Source organism: Salmo salar, chromosome ssa18, assembly GCF_905237065.1.
Source record: "Salmo salar chromosome ssa18, Ssal_v3.1, whole genome shotgun sequence".
In the NCBI taxonomy this organism is placed as follows: domain Eukaryota; kingdom Metazoa; phylum Chordata; class Actinopteri; order Salmoniformes; family Salmonidae; genus Salmo; species Salmo salar.
This window is the reverse complement of record NC_059459.1, coordinates 51,468,500-51,489,464: the sequence shown is the minus strand read 5'-3', so window position 1 is coordinate 51,489,464 and position 20,965 is coordinate 51,468,500. Positions and strand designations below refer to the sequence as shown.

General features: G+C 45.5%; 1 protein-coding gene across 1 annotated transcript; it reads right to left on the bottom strand.

The window, feature by feature from the left end:
• Nucleotides 1–959: 959 nt before the first annotated feature.
• On the bottom strand, nucleotides 960–1,748 carry LOC106577389 (piggyBac transposable element-derived protein 4-like). Its single transcript, XM_014155355.2, has 2 exons — nucleotides 1,559–1,748; nucleotides 960–1,410 (listed from the first exon to the last, which is right to left on the bottom strand). Exons 1-2 carry the CDS (start codon nucleotides 1,698–1,700, stop codon nucleotides 1,091–1,093), a joined length of 462 nt encoding a protein of 153 aa, XP_014010830.1. The 5' UTR covers nucleotides 1,701–1,748; the 3' UTR covers nucleotides 960–1,090.
• Between the last annotated feature and the right edge of the window lie 19,217 nt (nucleotides 1,749–20,965).

The following is a 20,965-nucleotide window of genomic DNA, read 5'->3' as shown; positions in this document are numbered from 1 at the left end:
AGCAACTTACAGTAGTGAATGAATACATTTCATACGTTTTTTTTTTCTTCCGTACTGGCCCCCTGTGGGAATCGAACCCACAACCCTGGCGTTGCAAACACCATTGCAAACACCATGCTCTACCAATTGAGCCACAGGGAGGCCCACCTTCATGGTGTTATATTCGATCGTGCTTAGGTAGCTAGCTACATTCTTCTATTAGCTCTGTAAAACAATGCTAGTTGCGTCGGAGAAGTATTAGCTTGTGTTGTATTTTGAAGCTACATGGCCTTATGACTCCCTAGTGGCGCAGCGCTCAAAGGCACTGCATCTCAGTGCTAGAGGCATTACTACAGACACCCTGGTTCAAATCCAGGCTGTATCACAACTGGCTGTGATTGGGAGTCCCATAGGGCAGCGCACAATTGGCCCAGCGTTGTCCGAGTTTGGCCGGTGTAGGCTATCATTGTAAATAATAATTTGCTGTTAAATGACTTGCCTAGTTAAATAAAATAAAACATATGACCATGGTTTGTTTATTTGGTCTATTCAGCATAGCTCTGTTCTGCCCTGCCTTGCCCCCTTGTGGAGCTCAAAAGTTAGTTTCTTACTGTTATAACTCAAATCTGTGATTTTGTCAATGCAATAAACTATTTTTATAGCTGTGTTTATTATGTTATTTGTAATATTGTTTTATTGCTATATCCTTATATTGTATTCTAATTAATAATTCCTCTTTATTCTGTACTTTCAGAAACCACAAACAATATTTGCCAATATCATAACTGGACATCTTTCGACCTGAAGATTGAGGACAGCTTTTGTATGCTAACGTTCTCTCAACAGTTTTACTGGATGGAAACACAGCAAGAAAACACATAGGCCAATATGTAATAGTCGTCTATTTTATTGAAGTATTGGTAGTTGGTTCAACAACAACTTGTTTTACTAGAGGACAAAAAATTGAATATGCATAACCCATATTTAATATTCATGCAGTGACTGAACAACAACTGCATTTCCACCCCCACCTCTAAAGGCATAGTATCATGGCAGGTCACCTGTCAAGTCACCTGTCAGGTCAGTCAGTCACTTATTGCTGCAGATGTGCTCAATAATGCTTGAGCATGTGATACTCCTCAAAGCATGGTGAAATACATAGAGGTGTATCACAAGCTAAACACATGTATTTTGTCATCTTCCTCTGCTTACTTCTCCTGGCGCCAGACAGGCAGACTTTGCAGTGCCTCCGTGTGCGACTACCTTGAGCAGCAGTTTGAGGGACTTTGCAGGGAAAATGCCGTGCAGTGAGGCGTAGGGGATTGTCTACAGCAGGGCGACCCCCAGTGGAGGGGCGCCGAGGGGTGTGGTGCTCCTCCAACAGCTCTCTCATGAGGTTCTCTCTGTATTTTTGGTAGGTAATTACTTTACCTATGAGGGAGTGGGGAGGATGAGGAAAGTTAGAGGATGATGAGGCAGTGGGTAGGTTGGTGAGATATTGTCACTGTAATTGCATAATGGATTTGTATGTGAACTGTACATCCAATTACAAAAATACCTTGTTCAGTAATCATCTCACCTGTTAGTTGGCGGTGAACTATGCTGCCGTTGAGGACAGCAGTGTCGATCAGCTGGAAAAATATCTTCTTATACCACTTGGTCGTTTTCCGAGTGCATTCCACAAAGCTGTTTATCATGTCCGCCTTATCCACGGCCCCCATTTTGAGGTTATAGTCTAGCACACAATCTGGTTTTATCTTTCTCTCTCCCGTCAGGTGGTCCACCTTCCATGTGGCCGACATGGTTGCTGTATGGACAGTGGAGAGGACATGGACGTCTCTTTTGTCATGCCACTTTACTGCCAGCTGTTGACCGTTCTCCTGGAACTCCACCTCCCCTCTCTGCATCTTCCTGCATCCGAATGCCGGCATCCCCTTCCTGTTCGACCTGACTGTGCCACAGGCCCCTGTGCTGTTGGAGAGCAGATGCTGGAAGAGTGTGGGACTGCTGTACCAATTGTCCACGTACAAAGTGTGTCCCTTGCCGAGATGAGGAGCCAGCATGGTCATCACCACGGACCTAGACACCCCAAGCCCCTCATAATGTTTGATGTCAGTGGTAGACCCTGTGTACACTATAATATCCAGGACATATCCTGTCTTCACGTCGCACATGACAAAGAACTTGACCCCAAACCTGTGCCTTTTGGAGGGAATATATTGACGGAACGCCAGCCTACCTTTCCATAACATCAGGGACTCATCAATGCATAGGTCTTTGTATGGCACAAAGACCCGACCAAATGCTGATGTCAGGCTGATAAGAACAATTCTTATTTTGTATAACGGGTCACTTAGGATGGCAGTAGCATTGTTGACGAAATGCAGGCATCGCAGCAGAATTAGGAAGCGGTCTTGGGAAAAGAGGGTGGCAAAGAAGGGAGTTGCAAACATAGGATCTGTGCTCCAGTAGTCTCTTAGGGAGTTCTTCTTTACTATCTCCATGAGGAGGACTGTCACCAGGAAGGTATACATTTCACTAATTGTGGTTGTCACCCATTTAGCGAGTTTCCCCCTCACTCCTGGCTCTCTCTTCTCCTGTAGCTCCAAGGCATAGCGATTGGTCTCCTGTACTATGTTTCCCACGAGCTCCTTTGTCAGAAACAACTTGAAGCACTCTGCCTCAGTTGGAAATGGCAAGGGGCGTTGCACTCCAGACTGGGACTCGTCAAAGCAAACAGCAGGGCCAGGAGGGGTGAAATGACTGGCGGCCTTCCATCTACCACAGAACTAATGTACTTCATCCACTGTCGGTCTCCCTCCATCACCACCAGCATCTTCAAAGGGACCTGGTACTTCGTCAGTGGACAAGGGAACCTCAGATTCAGGGTTCTCAATGGCTACAAGGTTGGGGGGCAGCTCCTCACTGTCACTGTCAGAATCTGATTCCTGACTTTCATACTCAGACTCATTGTCAGAATTTAAAAAAATCTCCAGAATTTCCACATTTGTGAGTTGTCTCCTTTTGAAAGACATTGCTAATGCTACAGCTTAGCTCACTAGCTACATACATAAACAACAACACTGAATGGCTCAGAGTGGGAGTGAGAGGTTACTGTGATTGACTGCTTGCACCGCCATTTGTATCAATAAATCACTATCAGAAAATGTTTTGTGTGGTAATTATTTGTGTATTTACTGTTTTATTCACATGTTTTCAATTCTAGGTGACAAATCATGCATTCCGATTCTTGCATAGATTGTAATGGGCACATATTATGTGTGTAAAATACTTATTTGAAGGTTATACTGATTATGATGAGCTAAGCTAATTCCAGCTATGTGTATGGAGCCATGTTTGTTGACATACAATGCATTCTGGGTTTCACGTAATCGTCTGACCAAAGATGTTGTAACAAAATGAGGTGAGTAAGAGTTCACTCATTTTTTGAGGACTTCTGGAAATGAATGATGGGATGTGAACGACGGTAGACACACCCCTTCAACGTGCATACTATAAACAGACCGAACTCATCTTGTCTGTTATTATCTTCGGTTTCTGTGAGGAAAAAAATGCATGGCTGCGCGCTGAAACTAATCGTCGGATTACTTTCGATTTCTAGAAAGTGTTTTACTCAATTATTTGGATCAACGGTGAGCAAACCCGTGATGTGATTAATTGTACATAGTAATTGCTATTAGCTAATTCATAGTGTAGTTTATGTCAGCCGAGAGTTAGAAAATATGACCGCTTGTGTTGCGTCAATCTTTCCTCAGCGCTAGGACAAATGTAGCCTACATTTTTCCGGTTAGGATGATTGTGTTATGCTATAGATACTTCTGTGAATATCTGAACATTGCATCCAAAAATAAACTGCTCACATTCTGAACATAACTTTGTAAGGACTGTGTTTGTGTAAATAGTTTCTGAAAAAAGTGTGGCCAGCTGCGTGCTGAAACTAATTGTCGGATTACTTTCAATAATTGTACATAGTAATTGCTATTAGCTAATTCATGGTATAGTTTACGTAAGGACTGTTTGTGTAAATAGTTTCTGAAAAAAGTGTGGCCAGCTCAATTGTTGATTGCTGCGTCATTCGAAACTGGCCGTTCTAAATGAGCATTCTAAATTAGTGTTCTAATCACATGGGGTGTGATCGTACGCTTCAGGGACCACTGTAGAACGATCACACCCCGTGTGATGGTACGTGTGAAAGGGCTAGTGGTATGGGGGCTATGCTTTGGCAAAGTGGGTGGGGTTATATCCTGCCTGTTTGGCCCTGTCCGGGGGTATCGTCGGACAGGGCCACAATGTCTCCCAACCCCTCCTGTCTCAGCCTCCAGTATTTATGCTGCAATAGTTTGTGTCAGAGGGCTAGGGTCAGTCTGTTATATCTTGAGTATTTATCCTGTCTTACCTGGTGTCCTGTGTGAATTTAAGTATGCTCTCTAATTCTCTTTCTTTCTCATCTTTCTTTCTTTCTCTCTCTCTGAGGACCTGAGCCCTAGGACCATGCCTCAGGACTACCTGGCCTGATTATTCCTTGCTGTCCCCAGTCCACCTGGTCATGCTGCTGCTCCAGTTTCAACTGTTCTGCCTGCGGCTATGGAACTCTGACCTGTTCACCAGATGTGCTACCTGTCCCAGACCTGCTGTTTTCAACTCTCTAGAGACAGCAGGAGCAGTGGAGATACTCTGAATGATCAGCTATGAAAGCCAACTGACATTTACTCCTGAGGTGCTGACCTGTTGCACTCTCTACAACCACTGTGATTGTTATTATTATTTTACCCTGCTGGTCATCTATGTACATTTGAACATCTTGGCCATGTTCTGTTATAATCTCCACCCGGCACAGCCAGAAGAGGACTGGCCACCCCTCATAGCCTGGTTCCTCTCTAGGTTTCTTACTAGGTTTTGGCCTTTCTAGTGAGTTTTTCCTATCCACCGTGCTTCTACACCTGCATTGCTTGCTGTTTGGGGTTTTAGGCTGGGTTTCTGTACAGCAATTTGTGACATCAGCTGATGTAAGAAGGGCTTTATAAATAAATTTGATTGATTGAAACATGCTCATTTCTCAGAACCTGCATTAACTTAAGCACAGTATTCCAGTCCCTGCCTCATTTCAGGGACACCATCTACCTCACCATCTCCTACCCAATGAGCCAAAAGAGGATTTGCTATTCAGCTGAGCCGGGTTCCATTCAAGGTTTTCTTCCTTCAAGGGAGTTTTTTCCTTGCCACTGTCGCTTCTGCTTGCACTCCTGGGGTCTAAGGTTGGGTCACTACGTGGGCATCTCATTCAGTCACAATTTATTTGGATAGTCCATCTGTAGATGCTCTTCAGATGGTCATACTATCAACAAACTATATGTTGATAAGCAACTGCTTGCTAAGGTTAGGGTAAGGTTTAAAATAAGGGAAAGGGGTTAAGGTTAGAGTTAGAGCTAGCATTAGGATAAGTGGTTAGGGTAGTAGATAGTTAGTTGAAATGTTACTGATAGTCTGTAGATCATCTACAGATGGACTATCCAAATAAAGTGTTACCTCTTGTGCATACGGCTGTACTACCTCAACTATATCGCCAACCATTCAGCATTTGCAGTCCAGAACAGCTCACATCTTTTCCAGGATCAGACTATTTTGAGTTATCTTTTTGGGGGGGGTTACTATTACCACAGCAGCCTAACTACCATGGCTTGATAATGATGTCTTCCTGAGACTCCAAGCCAAACTCTACAGTTCACCCCCAGAATCCTTCATCCATAAGTATAATACAGGAAGGCACAATTTATAGTCCAATATTTACCCTTTGTTTTGGGGAAGCGGGGATTAGGGGGCAAGTGTTTAACTTGCTGTATTTAGCAATCATAATGAGAGTCTGGTAGCAGCAGTTGTGATTTTGTGTGATTTTGTGTGTGTGTGTGTGTGTGTGTGTGTGTGTGTGTGTGTGTGTGTGTGTGTGTGTGTGTGTGTGTGTGTGTGATGAATGTATACAGTGTGTGTGTCAGTGGAGGCTCCTCAGAGGAGGAAGGGGAGGACCATCCTCAGTGAATTTCATTTTGTTTTTATTGTGAAACATTAAAGTTAGCCTTTTTAGATAAAACTACTAAATATATTCACGTCACCAAATAATTCATTGCAATGAAGGTCTGCAGTAGCCTCAAAAGCACCATGGTGTAGACAGAGTACAGCTAGTTTCCGTTATCCTCGGTACATTGTCTTCAAAACCTAGGAGGCTTGTGGTTCTCAACCCCTTCCATAGACTTACATATTAATTATGACAACTTCCGGAGGACGTCCTCCAACCTATCAGAGCTCTTGCAGCATGAACTGACATGATGTCCACCCAATCAAAGTATCAGAGAATTAATCGAATACTGAAAACGGGAGGCAAAGGGCTGAGAGACATCAAATCAAATCCAAACCTGGCCAAAAGAGCACTCTTCCTTGGCTAAATGGAGAAATTTGGAAATTGATGAAAGAACGAGATTATGCTCCAAAAACAGCCCTAAAATCCAAATTAGAGCATGACAGACGTAGGTTTACCATGTTGAGAAATAAGGTGATGAAAGAAATCAGACAGGCCAAGGCAAACTTTTTTATTAACATAATTGGTGAGGCAAAGGGAAATTCTAAATTGATCTGGGAGAATCTAAAAAGGTTAACAGGGAAAGACCATAGTAACACCGCAAAAAGACTAGAAATCATGGTGAATAACAATCTAACACAGGATGCAGTTGAAATAGCAATAGCCTTCAATTCCTACTTTATTGACTCTGTCAAGGTACTGACACAGAACCCCTCCACTGGTTTATTGGGCTCAGTGCTAGTGAATGACGCTCAACCTGTCTTCATCATAAGGGAGGTTTCTGAGTCAAAGGTGAACAAGGTGATTAGCTCACTAAAGAACTCTAAATCCAAAGATGTGTTTGGGCTGGACTCTACCTTTCTTAAAAACTACAAAGAGTCACTCATTGGCCCCATTACTAAGGTCACCAACACATCTATTGGTCTGGGGGTGTTTCCAAGGGTATGGAAGTCAGCCATAATAACGGCCATCTTTAAATCGGGCGACCCTGCTGATGTGAGTAACTACAGGCCCATTAGTATACTACCTGTAGTGTCGAAGGTTGTTGAAAAGTGTGTAGCAGAACAACTGATTTCCCACCTCAACAACAGCCCCTTCACATTACACTCCATGCAGTTTGGCTTCAGAGCGAAACACTCCACAGAAACGGCCAACTGCTTTCTTCTGGAAAATGTGAAGTCCAAGATGGACAAAGGGGGCGTTGTTGGGGCTGTGTTTCTGGACCTAAGGAAGGCTTTCGATACTGTTAACCATGAGATTCTCATCACAAAATTATCCAAGTTCAACTTTTCCCCCGATGCCTTGAGATGGATGAAATCATACCTTGAAGGCAGAACTCAGTGTGTCAGAGTGAGCAATGAGCTGTCGCCCACTCTTAGCTATGATGTGGGCATGCCCCAAGGGTCAATACTGGGGCCCCTCCTGTTCAGCCTGTACATTAATGATCTGCCTTCCGTCTGCACTGGGTCTGAAGTTCAAATGTATGCAGATGATACAGTGATATATGTGCATGCAAAGAGCAAACAACAAGCTGCACAAGAACTCACTACTGTAATGGTCCAGGTTACAAAGTGGCTCAGTGACTTGTGTTTGCATCTCAATGTGAAAAAAACAGTTTGCATGTTCTTCACAAAGAGGGCAACAGATGCTACTGAGCCAGATGTCTATGTGTCAGGGGAGAAGCTCCAGGTGGTATCTGATTTTAAGTACCTTGGAATCATACTTGATTCCAACCTCTCTTTTAAAAAGCAGGTGAAAAAGGTAATTCAAATAACCAAATTCAACCTAGCTAATTTCCGATTTATACGAAATTGTTTGACCACAGAGGTAGCAAAACTGTATTTCAAATCGATGATACTCCCCTACTTAACATACTGCTTGACTAGTTGGACCCAAGCTTGCTATACAACATTAAAACCTATCAGTCTGTCTACAAACAGGCTCTCAAAGTGCTCGATAGAAAGCCCAATAGCCATCATCACTGTTACATCCTCAGAAAGCATGAGCTCCTGAGTTGGGAAAATCTTGTGCAATACACCGACGCATGTCTTGTATTCAAGATCCTAAATGGCCTAGCTCCCCCTCCACTCAGTATTTTTGTAAAACAGAAAACCCAAACATATGGCAGCAGATCCACAAGGTCTGCCATGAGAGGTGACTGTATAGTTCCCTTAAGGAAAAGCACCTTTAGTAAATCTGCTTTCTCTGTGAGAGCTTCCCATGTCTGGAATACACTGCCATCAGACACACATAACTGCACCACATATCACACTTTCACAAAATGCATGAAGACATGGCTAAAGGTCAATCAGACTTGTGAACATAATCCCTAGCTGTGTATTGCCGCTTTCCATGTTGTCTGTTGTCTGTAGCTTGTGAGGTGTGGAAACACTTTGTTGTTTTTATGGATTTTGTCTTGTTGCTTTTTGTTCTATGTTGCTCTGTCTGTATGCTACATCTTGCTTGTCCTATGTTGCTCTGTCTGTATGCTATGTCTTGCTTGTCCTATGTTACTCTGTGTGTGCTCACTGTTCAATGATTGTCTATATTGTAATTGTTTTTAATAACCTGCCCAGGGACTGTGGTTGAAAATTAGCCGGCTGGCTAAAACCGGCACTTTTACTGAAACGTTGATTAATGTGCACTGTCCCTGTAAAAATAAAATAAACTCAAACTCAAACATGGGTTGAACTCTGGACACATGAAAGGTGGAATGTATACGGAGGGTATGGGGCAACAGAAGAGGGGCTAATGGCTTTGGGGAAAGGGCCAATAAACTGGTGGGAGAGTTTGTAGGATTCCACCCGGAGGGGCAGATCATGGGTGGACAGCCATACCTTCTGCCCGAGATGATACCGGGGAGCCGGGGTCCAATAGCGATCTGCTTGTCATCAATACCTGGAGGTGGTCTTGAGGAGGGCTGACCGGGCTCTCCTCCAGGTACGACGACAGCGATGGACAAACATCTGGGCTGAAGGTATGCCCACCTCTTCTTCTTGCTCAGGGAAGAGTGGGGGCTGATACCCCAGGGAACACTCAAAGGGTGATAAGCCCGTGACAGAGCAGAGAAGGGTGTTGTGGGCATATTTGACCGACACAAGCTGCTGGCTCCAGGTGGTGGGGTTGGCTGAGACCAGGCAGTGTAGTTTCTAGGTCCTGGTTGGCTCCTTCCGACTGGCTGTTGGATTGGGGGTGGAACCCAGAAGACAGGCTGGCCGACAACCCAATGAGGGTGCAAAACGCCTTCCAGAACTAGGATGAGAACTGAGAACCCCGGTTGGAGACCATGTCACCTGACAGTCCATGGATCCGGAAGACATTCTGCACCATGAACTGGGCCATCTCCTTGGCAGAGGGTAGCTTGGGGAGAGGAATGAAGTGGACGGCTTTGAAAAACCGATCCACAACGGTCAGGAAGGTGGTATTTCTATTAGACGGGAGACGGGGGGAGACCCATGACAAAGTCCAGGGTGATGTGAGACCAGGGATGGTGAGGGACAGGCAGAGGTTAGAGAAGACCAGCCGGAGCTTGCCTAGGAGTCTTGTTCTGTGCACAGACCGTGTTAGCGGCGACGAATGCAGAAATTTCAGGAACCATGGTAGACCACCAAAAGCGTTGTTGCACAAAAGCCAGGGTCGAACGGGAGCCCGAGTGGTAGGCAAGCCTGGAGGAGAGGGCCCACTCCAGGCCCGAGGAGCGGACTGCATCAGGAACAAACATCCGGTTATCTGCCCCCCCCGGGTTTGGCTGGGAATGCTGTGACTCACAAACATGTTTCCCTATTCCCCAGCTGAGTGATGTCTCCAGGCATGAGGTGGGAAGGATGGTCTCAGGTTCCGGGGTAGTAGCCATGGGGCTGTAGAGGCGTGACAGTGCATCCGGCTTGACATTCTTGGATCCCGGCCAGTATGACAGGGAGAAGTTGAACCGGGTGAACAGTAGGGCCCACCTAGTTTGCCTGGAATTGAGGAGCTTGGTGTTGCGGAGATATTCCAGGTTATTGTGGTCAGTCCACACAATGAAAGGATGTTCCGCCCCCTCCAGGCTGTGCGTCCACACCACTGCCATCTTCACCGTGAGAAGCTCACGATTCCCCACATCGTAGTTCCTCCCCATGGAGTTGAGGCGGTGGGAGAATAAGGCACAGGGATGTAACTTGAGTTCCAGGTCAGCAACTGGGGACCATGTGAACGTAACCTTGGGAGAGGTGAGTGCAGACAGGGGGGAAGCCAGGGTGCTGTAGCCCCGGAAAAAGCGACAATAAAAGTTGGCGAATCTCAGGAAGCGTTGCAGTTGTACTCTTGATGTAGGCTGTGGCCAATCCACCACCGCTCTCACCTTCGTGGGATCCATCTGTACACTCCCTGCAGCGATGATGTAACACTGAAAGGGGATGGTGGAGCGATGGAATTCAAACTTCTCTGCTTTTACAAAAATTGGGTTCAACAGGAGGCGTTGGAGAACCTGTCGGACGTGGAGCACATGTTCTTGGGTGGAGCGGGAGAAGACGAGGATGTCATCAAGGTAGAGAAAGACAAACCGGTTCAACATGTCACGGAGAACATCATTAACCAGAGCCTGGAACACAGCAGGGGCGTTGGTAAGGCCAAATAGCATGACCAGATACTCATAGTGACCACTGGACGTGTTGAAGGCAGTTTTCCATTTATCTCCTTCCCGTATCCACAGCAGGTTGTAGGCGTTCCGTAGGTCCAGCTTGGAGAACACGGTGGCCCTCTGGAGCGGCTCGAAGGCCGAGGAGATGAGAGGTAGCGGTTCTTCACCGTGATGTTTTTGAGACCTCGGTAGTTGATGCACGGGCGCAGGGTTTTGTCCTTCTCCGCAAAGAAGAACCCTGCTCCGGCGGGGGAGGCAGAAGGACGGATGAACCCAGCAGCTAGGGAGCTCTCAATGTAGGTCTCTATAGTCTTGGTCTCCAGACCCGACAGAGAGTACAGTTGTCCCCGGGGTAGAGTGGTGGCTGGGAGAAGGTCAATCCCGCAGTCATATCGTCGGTGCAGCGGCAGCAAAGTGGTTCGGTTCTTATTGAAAACCTCCCGGAGGTCCCGGTACTCCGCGGGAATGGCGTAGAGTTCCGGGGCAACTTCCGAGCCCCCAGGATGCGTCCTGGGGCAGGCTGCGCTGACCTCAGGCACTGAACAAGGCAGAACGGGCTCCAACCCATGATTGCACCAGCAGACCAGTCAATAAGGGGATTGTGTCGCTGGAGCCAGGAGAATCCCAATACCACGGGAACCTGAGGAGACTTAATGAGCAGAAACTGGATCATCTTGCTGTTGTTCCCTCTACACACGTAGGTTGATTGGGTCAACCACAATACCACCCCTGTCTATAGAGCGTCCGTCCAGTGCTCTAGCGTCCATGGGAATGGAGAGGGGCTGAGTGAGGATATCCAGCTCGGAAGCCAGGGTAGCGTCCATTATGCTCTTTTCGGCCCCAGAATCGATGAGTACCCGGAGAGATTTCAACTAGTTCCCCCACAGCAACATGGCATAAAAAGGGATGCGAGTAAGGGATGAGGAAAAGTTATCCGTATTACCCACCAGAGAACCCGCTCCTACCAGTGAGCCTGGTCTTTTAGTGGACAGATGGAGATGAAATGACCAGTAGTTTCGCAATACAGGCAGCTCTTAGTGTGAAGCCTGTATAGCCTTTCAGCTGGAGACAGCCTAGCTCTGCCTCACTGCATGGGCTCGGAAAGAGGTGAATCGTCAGTCTTCAGAGGCTCACAGGGGAACTCGGGTAGCCTCGGGTTCTCTCAGCAAAGGAGCCGTCGGGGACATCCGGAATACATCGGAGGTGAGGTGGAATCAAATCTCCTCTCCTTCCTTCATTCGCGTAGTTGCCCATTGATCTGAATGGTCAAGGCAATGAGCGAGTCGAGATCCGTCGGTAGTTCACGGGCAGCAAGCTCATCCTTTACTTCCTCCGATACTCAGTGTAGGAACATGTTGAACGCCGCTTCCGGGTTCCATGCACTTTTAGGTGCCAACGTGCAGAAATCCGCCGCGTAGTTTGCCACACTACAGGAGTCTTGACGTAGCTGGAGCAGCTTGCGAGCAGCTTCTCTCTCGGACAACGAAGAATCAAACACCTTCCGAACCTTCACAAACTCCTCCAGACTGAGGCAGATGGCAGATTGTTGCTCCCCCACCGCCATGTCCCAGGTGAGTGCCCTCCCGTATATCAGCGTTATGATGTATGCTATCCTCGAGCGGTCCAAGGGGAACGAAGAAGGCTGCAGCTCGAAAATTAGTGAGCACTGGGAGAGAAAAGCCTGGCAGGTTCCGGAATCTCCAGCGTAGCGCGGAGGAGGAGGTAAGCGGGGTTCTTGGGATACTGGGGTAGGCTGGGAGATCACCGTTGCGGTAGGCTGCCTAATAGACAACTCACGGAATTGCTCCAGCAATGTGTTAAATGCTCGGTCATGGCGTTGGACCAAGGTCTGGAACCATTCCATAAGAGGGGATGGGGCCCACCAGTGTAACTGTGTAAATGCTAAAATTCATGTTGCTGAATGTACACTGTACTGCATGACTGTAGAAGGTTTACTAATGTGTTAGTTATGTGGACAAATTCTTCAAATTAATGGATTCGACTATTTCAGCCACACCCGGTGCTGACAGGTGTAATAAATCAAGCACACAGCCATGCAATATCCATTGACAAACATTGGCAGTAGAATGTCCCATACTGAAGAGCTCAGTGACATTTAATGTGGCATCCTCACAGAATGCCACCTTTCCAACAAGTCAGTTGATCAAATTTCTGCCCTGGTCAACTATAAGTGCTGTTATTGTGAAGTGGAAAAGTCTTGGAGCAACAACTGCTCAGCCGCGAAGTTGGAGGCCACACAAGCTCAAAGAAGGGGACCACCAAGTGCTGAAGTGGGTAGTGCGTAAAATCATCTGTCCTCGGAAGCAACATTTTCACATTTACATAATTTGGGAGACGCTCTTATCCAGATCGACTTTCAGTAGTGAGAGCATACATTTTCATACTGGTACCCCTTGGGAATCGAACCCACAACTCTGGCGTTGCCAGGTCCATGCTCTACCAACTGAGCTACATGGGCAAAACGCACTACCGAGTTCCAAACTCTGGAAGCAATGTCAGCACAAGAACTGTTCATCGGGAGGTTGATGAAATGGGTTTCCATGGCCGAGCAGCCACACACAAGCCTGAAATCACCAAGCGCAATGCCAAGCATCGGCTGGAGTGGTGTAAAGTGGGCCTCCATTGGACTCTGGAGCAGTGGAAACGAATTCTCTGGATTGAGGAATCACACTTAACTATCTGGCAGTCCGATGGACGAATCTGGTTTTGGCGGATGTTAGGGAAATGCTATCTGCCCCAATGCATTGCGCCAACTGTAAAGCTTAGTGGAGTAGAAATAATGGTCCGGGGCTGTTTTTTATGGTTCGGGCTAGGCCCCTTAGTTCCAGTGGAGGGAAATCTTAACTTCTTTGGGCTAGGGGGCAGTATTTTCACATCCGGATAAAAAACGTACCCGATTTAATCTGGTTACGCCTCCTGCCCAGTAACTAGAATATGCATATAATTATTGGCTTTGGATAGAAAACACCCTAAAGTTTCTAAAACTGTTTGAATGGTGTCTGTGAGTATAACAGAACTCATATGGCAGGCAAAAACCTGAGAAGGTTTCATGCAGGAAGTGGCCTGTCTGACAAGGTGTTGTTGTTCTTGCTTCTGTGTATTGAAGAGTCAGGATCTTAGCTGTAACGTGACATTTCCTAGGGCTCCAATAGGCTCCCAGAGCCCGGGAAAAACCTGAACGATGACGAGGCAGCCTCAGGCTGAAACACATTATCGCCTTTTCCAAGTGGCCCATCAGAGGACAATGGAATTAGGCGCGTGCCCGATTCGACCCCGTGCAGTATTTTCCTTCGGCTGTTTAGCTAATTGCAGATTCCCGGTCGGAATATTATCGCTTTTTTACGAGAATAATGGCATAAAAATTGATTTTAAACAGCGGTTGACATGCTTCGAAGTACGGTAATGGAATATTTAGAATTTTTTCGACCGTTAAATAACGACCGTTATTTACCATTTCGGATAGTGTCTAGAACTCACGAACAAAACGACGCTGTTTGGATATAACGATGGATTATTTGGGACCAAACCAACATTTGTTATTGAAGTAGAAGTCCTGGGAGTGCATTCTGACGAAGAACAGGGAAGGTAAGAACATTTTTGTTATAGTAAATGGGATTTTGGTGAAGGCTAAACTTGCCGGGTGTCTAAATAGCTAGCCCTGTGATGCCGGGCTATCTACTCAGAATATTGCAAAATGTGCTTCATCCGAAAAGCTATTTTAAAATCGGACATATCGAGTGCATAGAGGAGTAATGTATCTATAATTCTTAAAATAATTGTTATGCTTTTTGTGAACGTTTATCGTGAGTAATTTAGTAAATTGTTAGTAAATTCCCCCGGAAGTTTGCGGGGGTATGCTTTTTCTGAACGTCACATGCTAATGTAAAAAGCTGTTTTTTGATGTAAATATGAACTTGATTGAACAAAAAATGCATGTTTTGTATAACATAATGTCCTAGGTGTGTCATCTGATGAAGATCATCAAAGGTTAGTGCTGCATTTAGCTGTCTTCTGGGTTTTTGTGACATTATATGCTAGTTTGAAAAATGGGTGTCGGATTATTTCTGGCTGTGTACTCTGCTGACATAATCTAATGTTTTGCTTTCGTTGTAAAGCCTTTTTGAAATCGGACAGTGTGGTTAGATTAACGAGAGTCTTGTCTTTAAATAGCTGTAAAATAGTCATATGTTTGAGAAATTGAAGTAATAGCATTTCAAAGGTTTTGAAAATCGCGCCACAGGATTCAAGTGTCTGTTACGTAGGTGGGACGAATTCGTCCCGCCGGTCCCATAGAGGTTAACCCTTTCACACATACTATCACACAGGTGTGATCTTTGTACGCTTCAGGGACCACTGTAGAATCAGACCCGTGTGATTACAACGCTTATTTAGAATGCTTATTTAGAACGGCCAGTTTCGAATGACACAACAATCAGCATTTCAGCTGGCCACAATTTTTCAGAAGCTATTTACACAAACACAGTCCTTACAAAGTTATGTCCAGAATGTGAGCAGTTTATTTTTGGATGCAATGTTCAGATATTCACAGAAGTATCTATAGCGTAACACAATCATCCAAACCGGAAAAATGTAGGCAACATTTGTCCTAGCGCTAACTGAGGAATGATTGACCAACACAAGCGGTCATATTTTCTAACTCTAGGCTGACATAAACTACAATATGAATTAGCTAATAGCTATTACTATGTATAATTAATCACATCACGGGTGAGCTCACCATTGATCGAAATAACTGAGTAAAACACTTTCTAGCAATCGAAAGTAATCCAACGAATAGTTTGTGTGCAGCCATGCTTTTTTTCCTCACAGAAACCAAAGATAATAAGAGAAGACAAGAAGAGTTTGGTCTGTTTATAGTATGCATGATGAAGGGGTGTGTCATCTACCATCGTTCACATCCCACCTTTTCCAGAAGTCCTCAAAAAATGAGTGAACCCTTACTCACCTAATTTTGTGATAACATCTTTGGTCAAACAGACGATTACGTGAAACCTAGAATGCATTGTATGTCAACAAACATAGATACACAGCTGGAATTAGCTTAGCTCATCATAATCAGTACAACCTTCAAAAAAGTGAGCTAAGCTCTGTAGCATTAGCAATGTCTTTCAAAAGGAGACAACTCACAAATGTGGAAATTCTGGAGAGTTTTAAAAATTCTGACATTGAGTCTGAGTATGAAAGTCAGGAATCAGATTCTGACAGTGACAGTGAGGAGCTGCCCCCCAACCTTGTAGACATTGAGAACCCTGAATCTGAGGTTCCCCTGTCCACTAACAAAGTACCAGGTCCCATTGAAGATGCTGGTGGTGATGGAGGCAGACCGACAGTAGATGAAGTACAGGAGTTCTGTGGTAGCTGGAAGGCCGCCAATCATTTCACCCCTCCTGGCCCTGCTGTTTGCTTTGACGGGCTCAGTCTGGAGTGCAATGCCCCTTGCCATTTCCAACTGAGGCAGAGTGCTTCAAGTTGTTTCTGACAGAGGAGCTGGTGGGAAACATAGTAGAGGAGACCAATCGCTATGCCTTGGAGCCACTAGAGAAGAGGGAGCCAGGGGTGGAGGGGCAACCACAATTAGTGAAATGTATACCTTCCTGGTGACAGTCCTCCTCATGGGGATAGTAAAGAAGAACTCCCTAAGAGAATACTGGAGCACAGGTCCTATGTTTGCAACTCCCTCCTTTGCCACCCTCTTTTCCCAAGACCACTTCCTAGTTCTGCTGCAATGCCTGCATTTCGTCAACAATGCTACTGCCATCCTAAGTGACCCGTTATACAAAATAAGAAATGTTCTTACCAGCCTGACATCAGCATTTGGTTGGGTCTTTGTGCCATACAAGGACCTATGCATTGATGAGTACCTGATGTTATGGAAAGGTAGGCTGGTGTTCCATCAATATATTCCCTCCAAAAGGCACAGGTTTGGGGTCAAGTTCTTTGTCATGTGCAACGTGAAGACAGGATTTGTCCAGGACATTATTGTTTACACAGGGTCAACCACTGACATCAAACATTATGAGGGGCTTGGGGTGTCCGGGTCCGTGGTGATGACCATGCTGGCTCCACATCTCGGCAAGGGACACACTTTGTACGTGGACTATTTGTACAGCAGTCCCACACTCTTCCAGCATCTGCTCTCCAACAGCACATGTGCCTGTGGCACAGTCAGGTTGAACAGGAAGGGGATGCCGGCATTTGGATGCAGGAAGATGCAGAGAGGGGAGGTGGAGTTCAAGGAGAACGGTCAACAGCTGGCAGTAAAGTGGCATGACAAACGAGACGTCCATGTCTTCTCCACTGTCCATACAGCAACCGTGTCGGCCACAGGGAAGGTGGACCACCTGACAGGAGAGAGAAAAATCAAACAAGACTGTGTGCTTGACTATAACCTGAAAATGGGGGCAGTGGATAAGGCGGACATGATAAACAGCTTTCTAGAATGCACTCAGAAAACGACAGTGGTATAAGAAGATATTTTTCCATCTGATCGACACTGCTGCCCTCAACGGCAGCATAGTTCACCGCCAACTAACAGGTGAGATGATTACTGAATAAGGTATTTTTGTAATTGAATGTACAGTTCACATACAAATCCATTATGCAATTATAGTGACAATATCTCACCCACCTACCCACTGCCTCATCATCCTCTCCCTTTCCGCATCCTCCCCACTCCCTTAGGTAAAGTAATTACCTACCAAAAGTACAGAGAGAACCTCATGAGAGAACTGCTGGAGGAGCACCACACCCCTCGGCACCTATCCACTGGGGATCGTCCTGCTGCGGACAATCCCCTACGCCTCACTGCACAGCATTTTCCCTGCAAAGTCCCTCAAACTGCTGCTCAAGGTAGTCACACACGGAGGCACTGCAAAGTCGGCCTGTCGGGTACCAGGAGAAGTAAGCAGAAATTAAGCAGAGGAAGTTGACAAAATACATGTTTAGCTTGTGATACACCTATGTATTTCACCATGCTTTGAGGAGTATCATATGCTCAAGCACTATTGAGCACATCTGCAGCAATAAGTGACTGACTGACCTGACAGGTGACTTGACAGGTGACCTGCCATGATACTATGCCTTTAGAGGTGGGGGTGGAAATGCAGTTGTTCAGTCACTGCATGAATACTAAATATGTGTTATGCATATTCATTTTTTTTTCCTCTAGTAAAACGAGTTGTTGATGAACCAACCACCAATACTGCAATAAAATCGACGACTATTACATATTGGCCTATGTGTTTCCTTGCTGTGTTTTCATCCAGTAAAACTGTTGAGTGTACGCTAGCATATAAAAGCTGGCCCCAATCTTCAGCCTGAAAAATGTCCAGCTCCAGTTCCTGTTATGATATTGGCAAATACTGTTTGTGGTTTCTGAAAGAACAGAATAAAGAGCAATTATTCATTAGAATACAATAAAAGGATATAGCAATAAAACAAACACTGCTATAAAAATAGTACATTGCATTGACAAAATCACAAATTTGAGTTATAACAGTAAGAAACTAACTTTTGAGCTCCACAAGGGGGCAAGGCAGGGCAGAACAGAGCTATGTTGAATAGAACAAATATTTTTTATTTATTTAACTAGGCAAGTCATTTAACAACAAATTATTATTTACAATGATGGCCTACACCAGCCAAACTCAGACAACGCTGTGCCTATTGTGCACTGCCCTATGGGACTCTCAATCACAGCCGGTTGTGAAACAGCCTGGATTCAAACCAGGGTGTCACGACTTCAGCCGAAGTTGGTCCCTCTCCTTGTTCGGGCGGCGTTCGGCGGTCGAAGTCACCAACCTTCTAGCCATCGCTGATCCTCTTTTCATTTTCCTTTTGTCTTGTCTTGTATCACACCTGGTTCCAATCCCATTCATTACATGTGTATTTAACCCTCTGTTCCCCCTCATTGTCCTTGCTGGTGATTGTTTGTTTTGTAAGCTATGTCCAAGATATGTTCTGGTGTGCGACGGGTTTCATACCCATTGGTATTATTTTGTATATTTTGGTTTTCGGACTTTTGAGCACTTATTAAACTACTCCGTTTATACCAAGTTCGATCTCCTGCGCCTTACGGTTGTGGATGGAGGAATTCCCGTACCAGTCCGTGATGCAACCGGTCTTGACGCTCTCAATGGTGCAGCGGTAGTATTTGGAGAGGACCCGGGGTGGCATGCCACATTTCTTCAGCCGCCTTAGGAAATAGAGGCGCTGTTGCACCCTCTTGACAAGCAGCTAGGTCACCGGTGATACAAGTCAGTATTCGACTTCCATCCATGTCTGAGGACGTCGAGATGATGTGGAAACCGGCCACTAGGGGCAACAGTGAGCGCTGATACCATCAATTAGGTTTTGGTTTTTCTATGGCATTGTGGACAGGTATGGCGGATGGACATAAGCATCTGCCTCTGGTGCGAAAGGTTGCGTGTTTAAGTCCAGTGGTAGAAAGTTGTTTTTGAGATTTTTTTTTTAACCCTAACCTTAACCATTCAGTGTTAATGCCTACCCTTAAGATTTCATAGGTAATGCCTAAACTTAACCATAACCTTAAAAATGTGGTTAATGCCTAAACTTAACGTTAAACACTTCAAAATATGTTTGGAACAAGTTTGAAATTTGACGTTTGAGAAACATGGATGAACGTCTAATTCTGACATGAGACAGAGCTTGTTGTGACAAGAGTGGTAGTGTTTTTGGTCCATGACAAGTCCTCAATGATGTGGACGCAGTAAAACTGCTGTCTCTCTCTACTGCAGTCCTGTTGATGTGGATCAGGGCATGTTCCCTCCTCTGCTTCCTGAAGTCAACAATCAACTCTTTTGTTTTGTTGAAGTTGAGGGAGAGATTGCTGTCCTGGTACCACAATGCCAGTTCACTTACCTCCTCCCTGTAGGCTGACTCGCTGTTATTGGTTACAACCATGGTGTCATCAGCAAACTTGACGGAGTTGGTGTCATTCAAAGTCACGCAGTCGTGGGTTAACAGGGAGTACAGCTGAGGACACACCCCTGGGGGGCCTCTGTGTTAAGAGTCAGCTTGGAAGAGGTGTTGTTGCCAATCTTCGCAGCCTGATCTGCCTGTCAGGAAGTCCAGGATCCAGTTGAAGAGGGTGGTGTCCAGACCTACGGCTCTGAGCTTCGTGTCGAGCTTGGAGGGAACAATAGTGTTGAATGCTGAACTGTAGTCAATGAACAGCATTCTCACACAGGTGTTCCTCTTGTCCAGATGTGCCTCGGCCATGTGAATATCGATGAAAATTGCATCTTCAGTGGATCTGTTGGAGCGGTAAGCAAATTTGAGTGGGTCCAGTTTGTGTGTGTGTGTGTGTGTGTGTAGCAATGCATGTACAGATGATACACTATCTATCATGAACCATTACTAATGCATGTACACAAATAAATGCAGATACCAGACACACTTATAATACACACCCCTACATCCAAAATAATGAGCGTTTCTCCTAAGCGGTATAAGAGTGAGTAGCTGGCTGTATTTTATCAGACGTTGCGTGTTTTTTTTCCCCCCGCACCGTTAGCAGATTAGCGTCTCATTCTGAGTTAGCGCTTTGCCTGTGTGGCTGTGTAAGGAATCCTCACACAACCTAATAATTTTGCCAACACAGCAGTTTGTGCAGTTTTAAACACACACATACACATGCACACATTAACAGGCACACACACACATTAACACACAAACACAGGGCGGCTCCATGCAAAACTGTTGAGAGTTAGAATAGTAGAATACACAAGGTGCACGTACGAAATTTGGTTGTGCATCAGCAATTTTTTACTTATGTCACTGACAGACACTCAAATTAGCCATGTCAGCTAAAAGGCCCCCAAAAGGCTAGAGCCAGCCGTGCACACACACACACACACACTTCAGTCAGAGTAAATGTTTTTCTTTTGATGTCTGGCATTTTCCTCAATGTTATTGGGAGGAATTGACAATTTACTGTAAAAGCCAAGAATATGGAGAGAATGAATTAAAGTGCATGGCCTCGACCCAAATAGACCGAGCAGACCATTGCTGTTGCCCTTCCCCTCTCTCTCCCTCCCTCCTACACTCTTAGAAGAAAGGGTGATGTCTAGAACCAAAAAGGTTTATTCGGCTGTCCCCATAGTAGAACCATTTGAAGAACCCTATTTGGTTCCAGATAGAACCCTCTTAGGTTCCATGTAGAACCCTTTCCAAGAGTTCTACCTGAAACTAAAAAGGGTTCTACCTGGAACCAA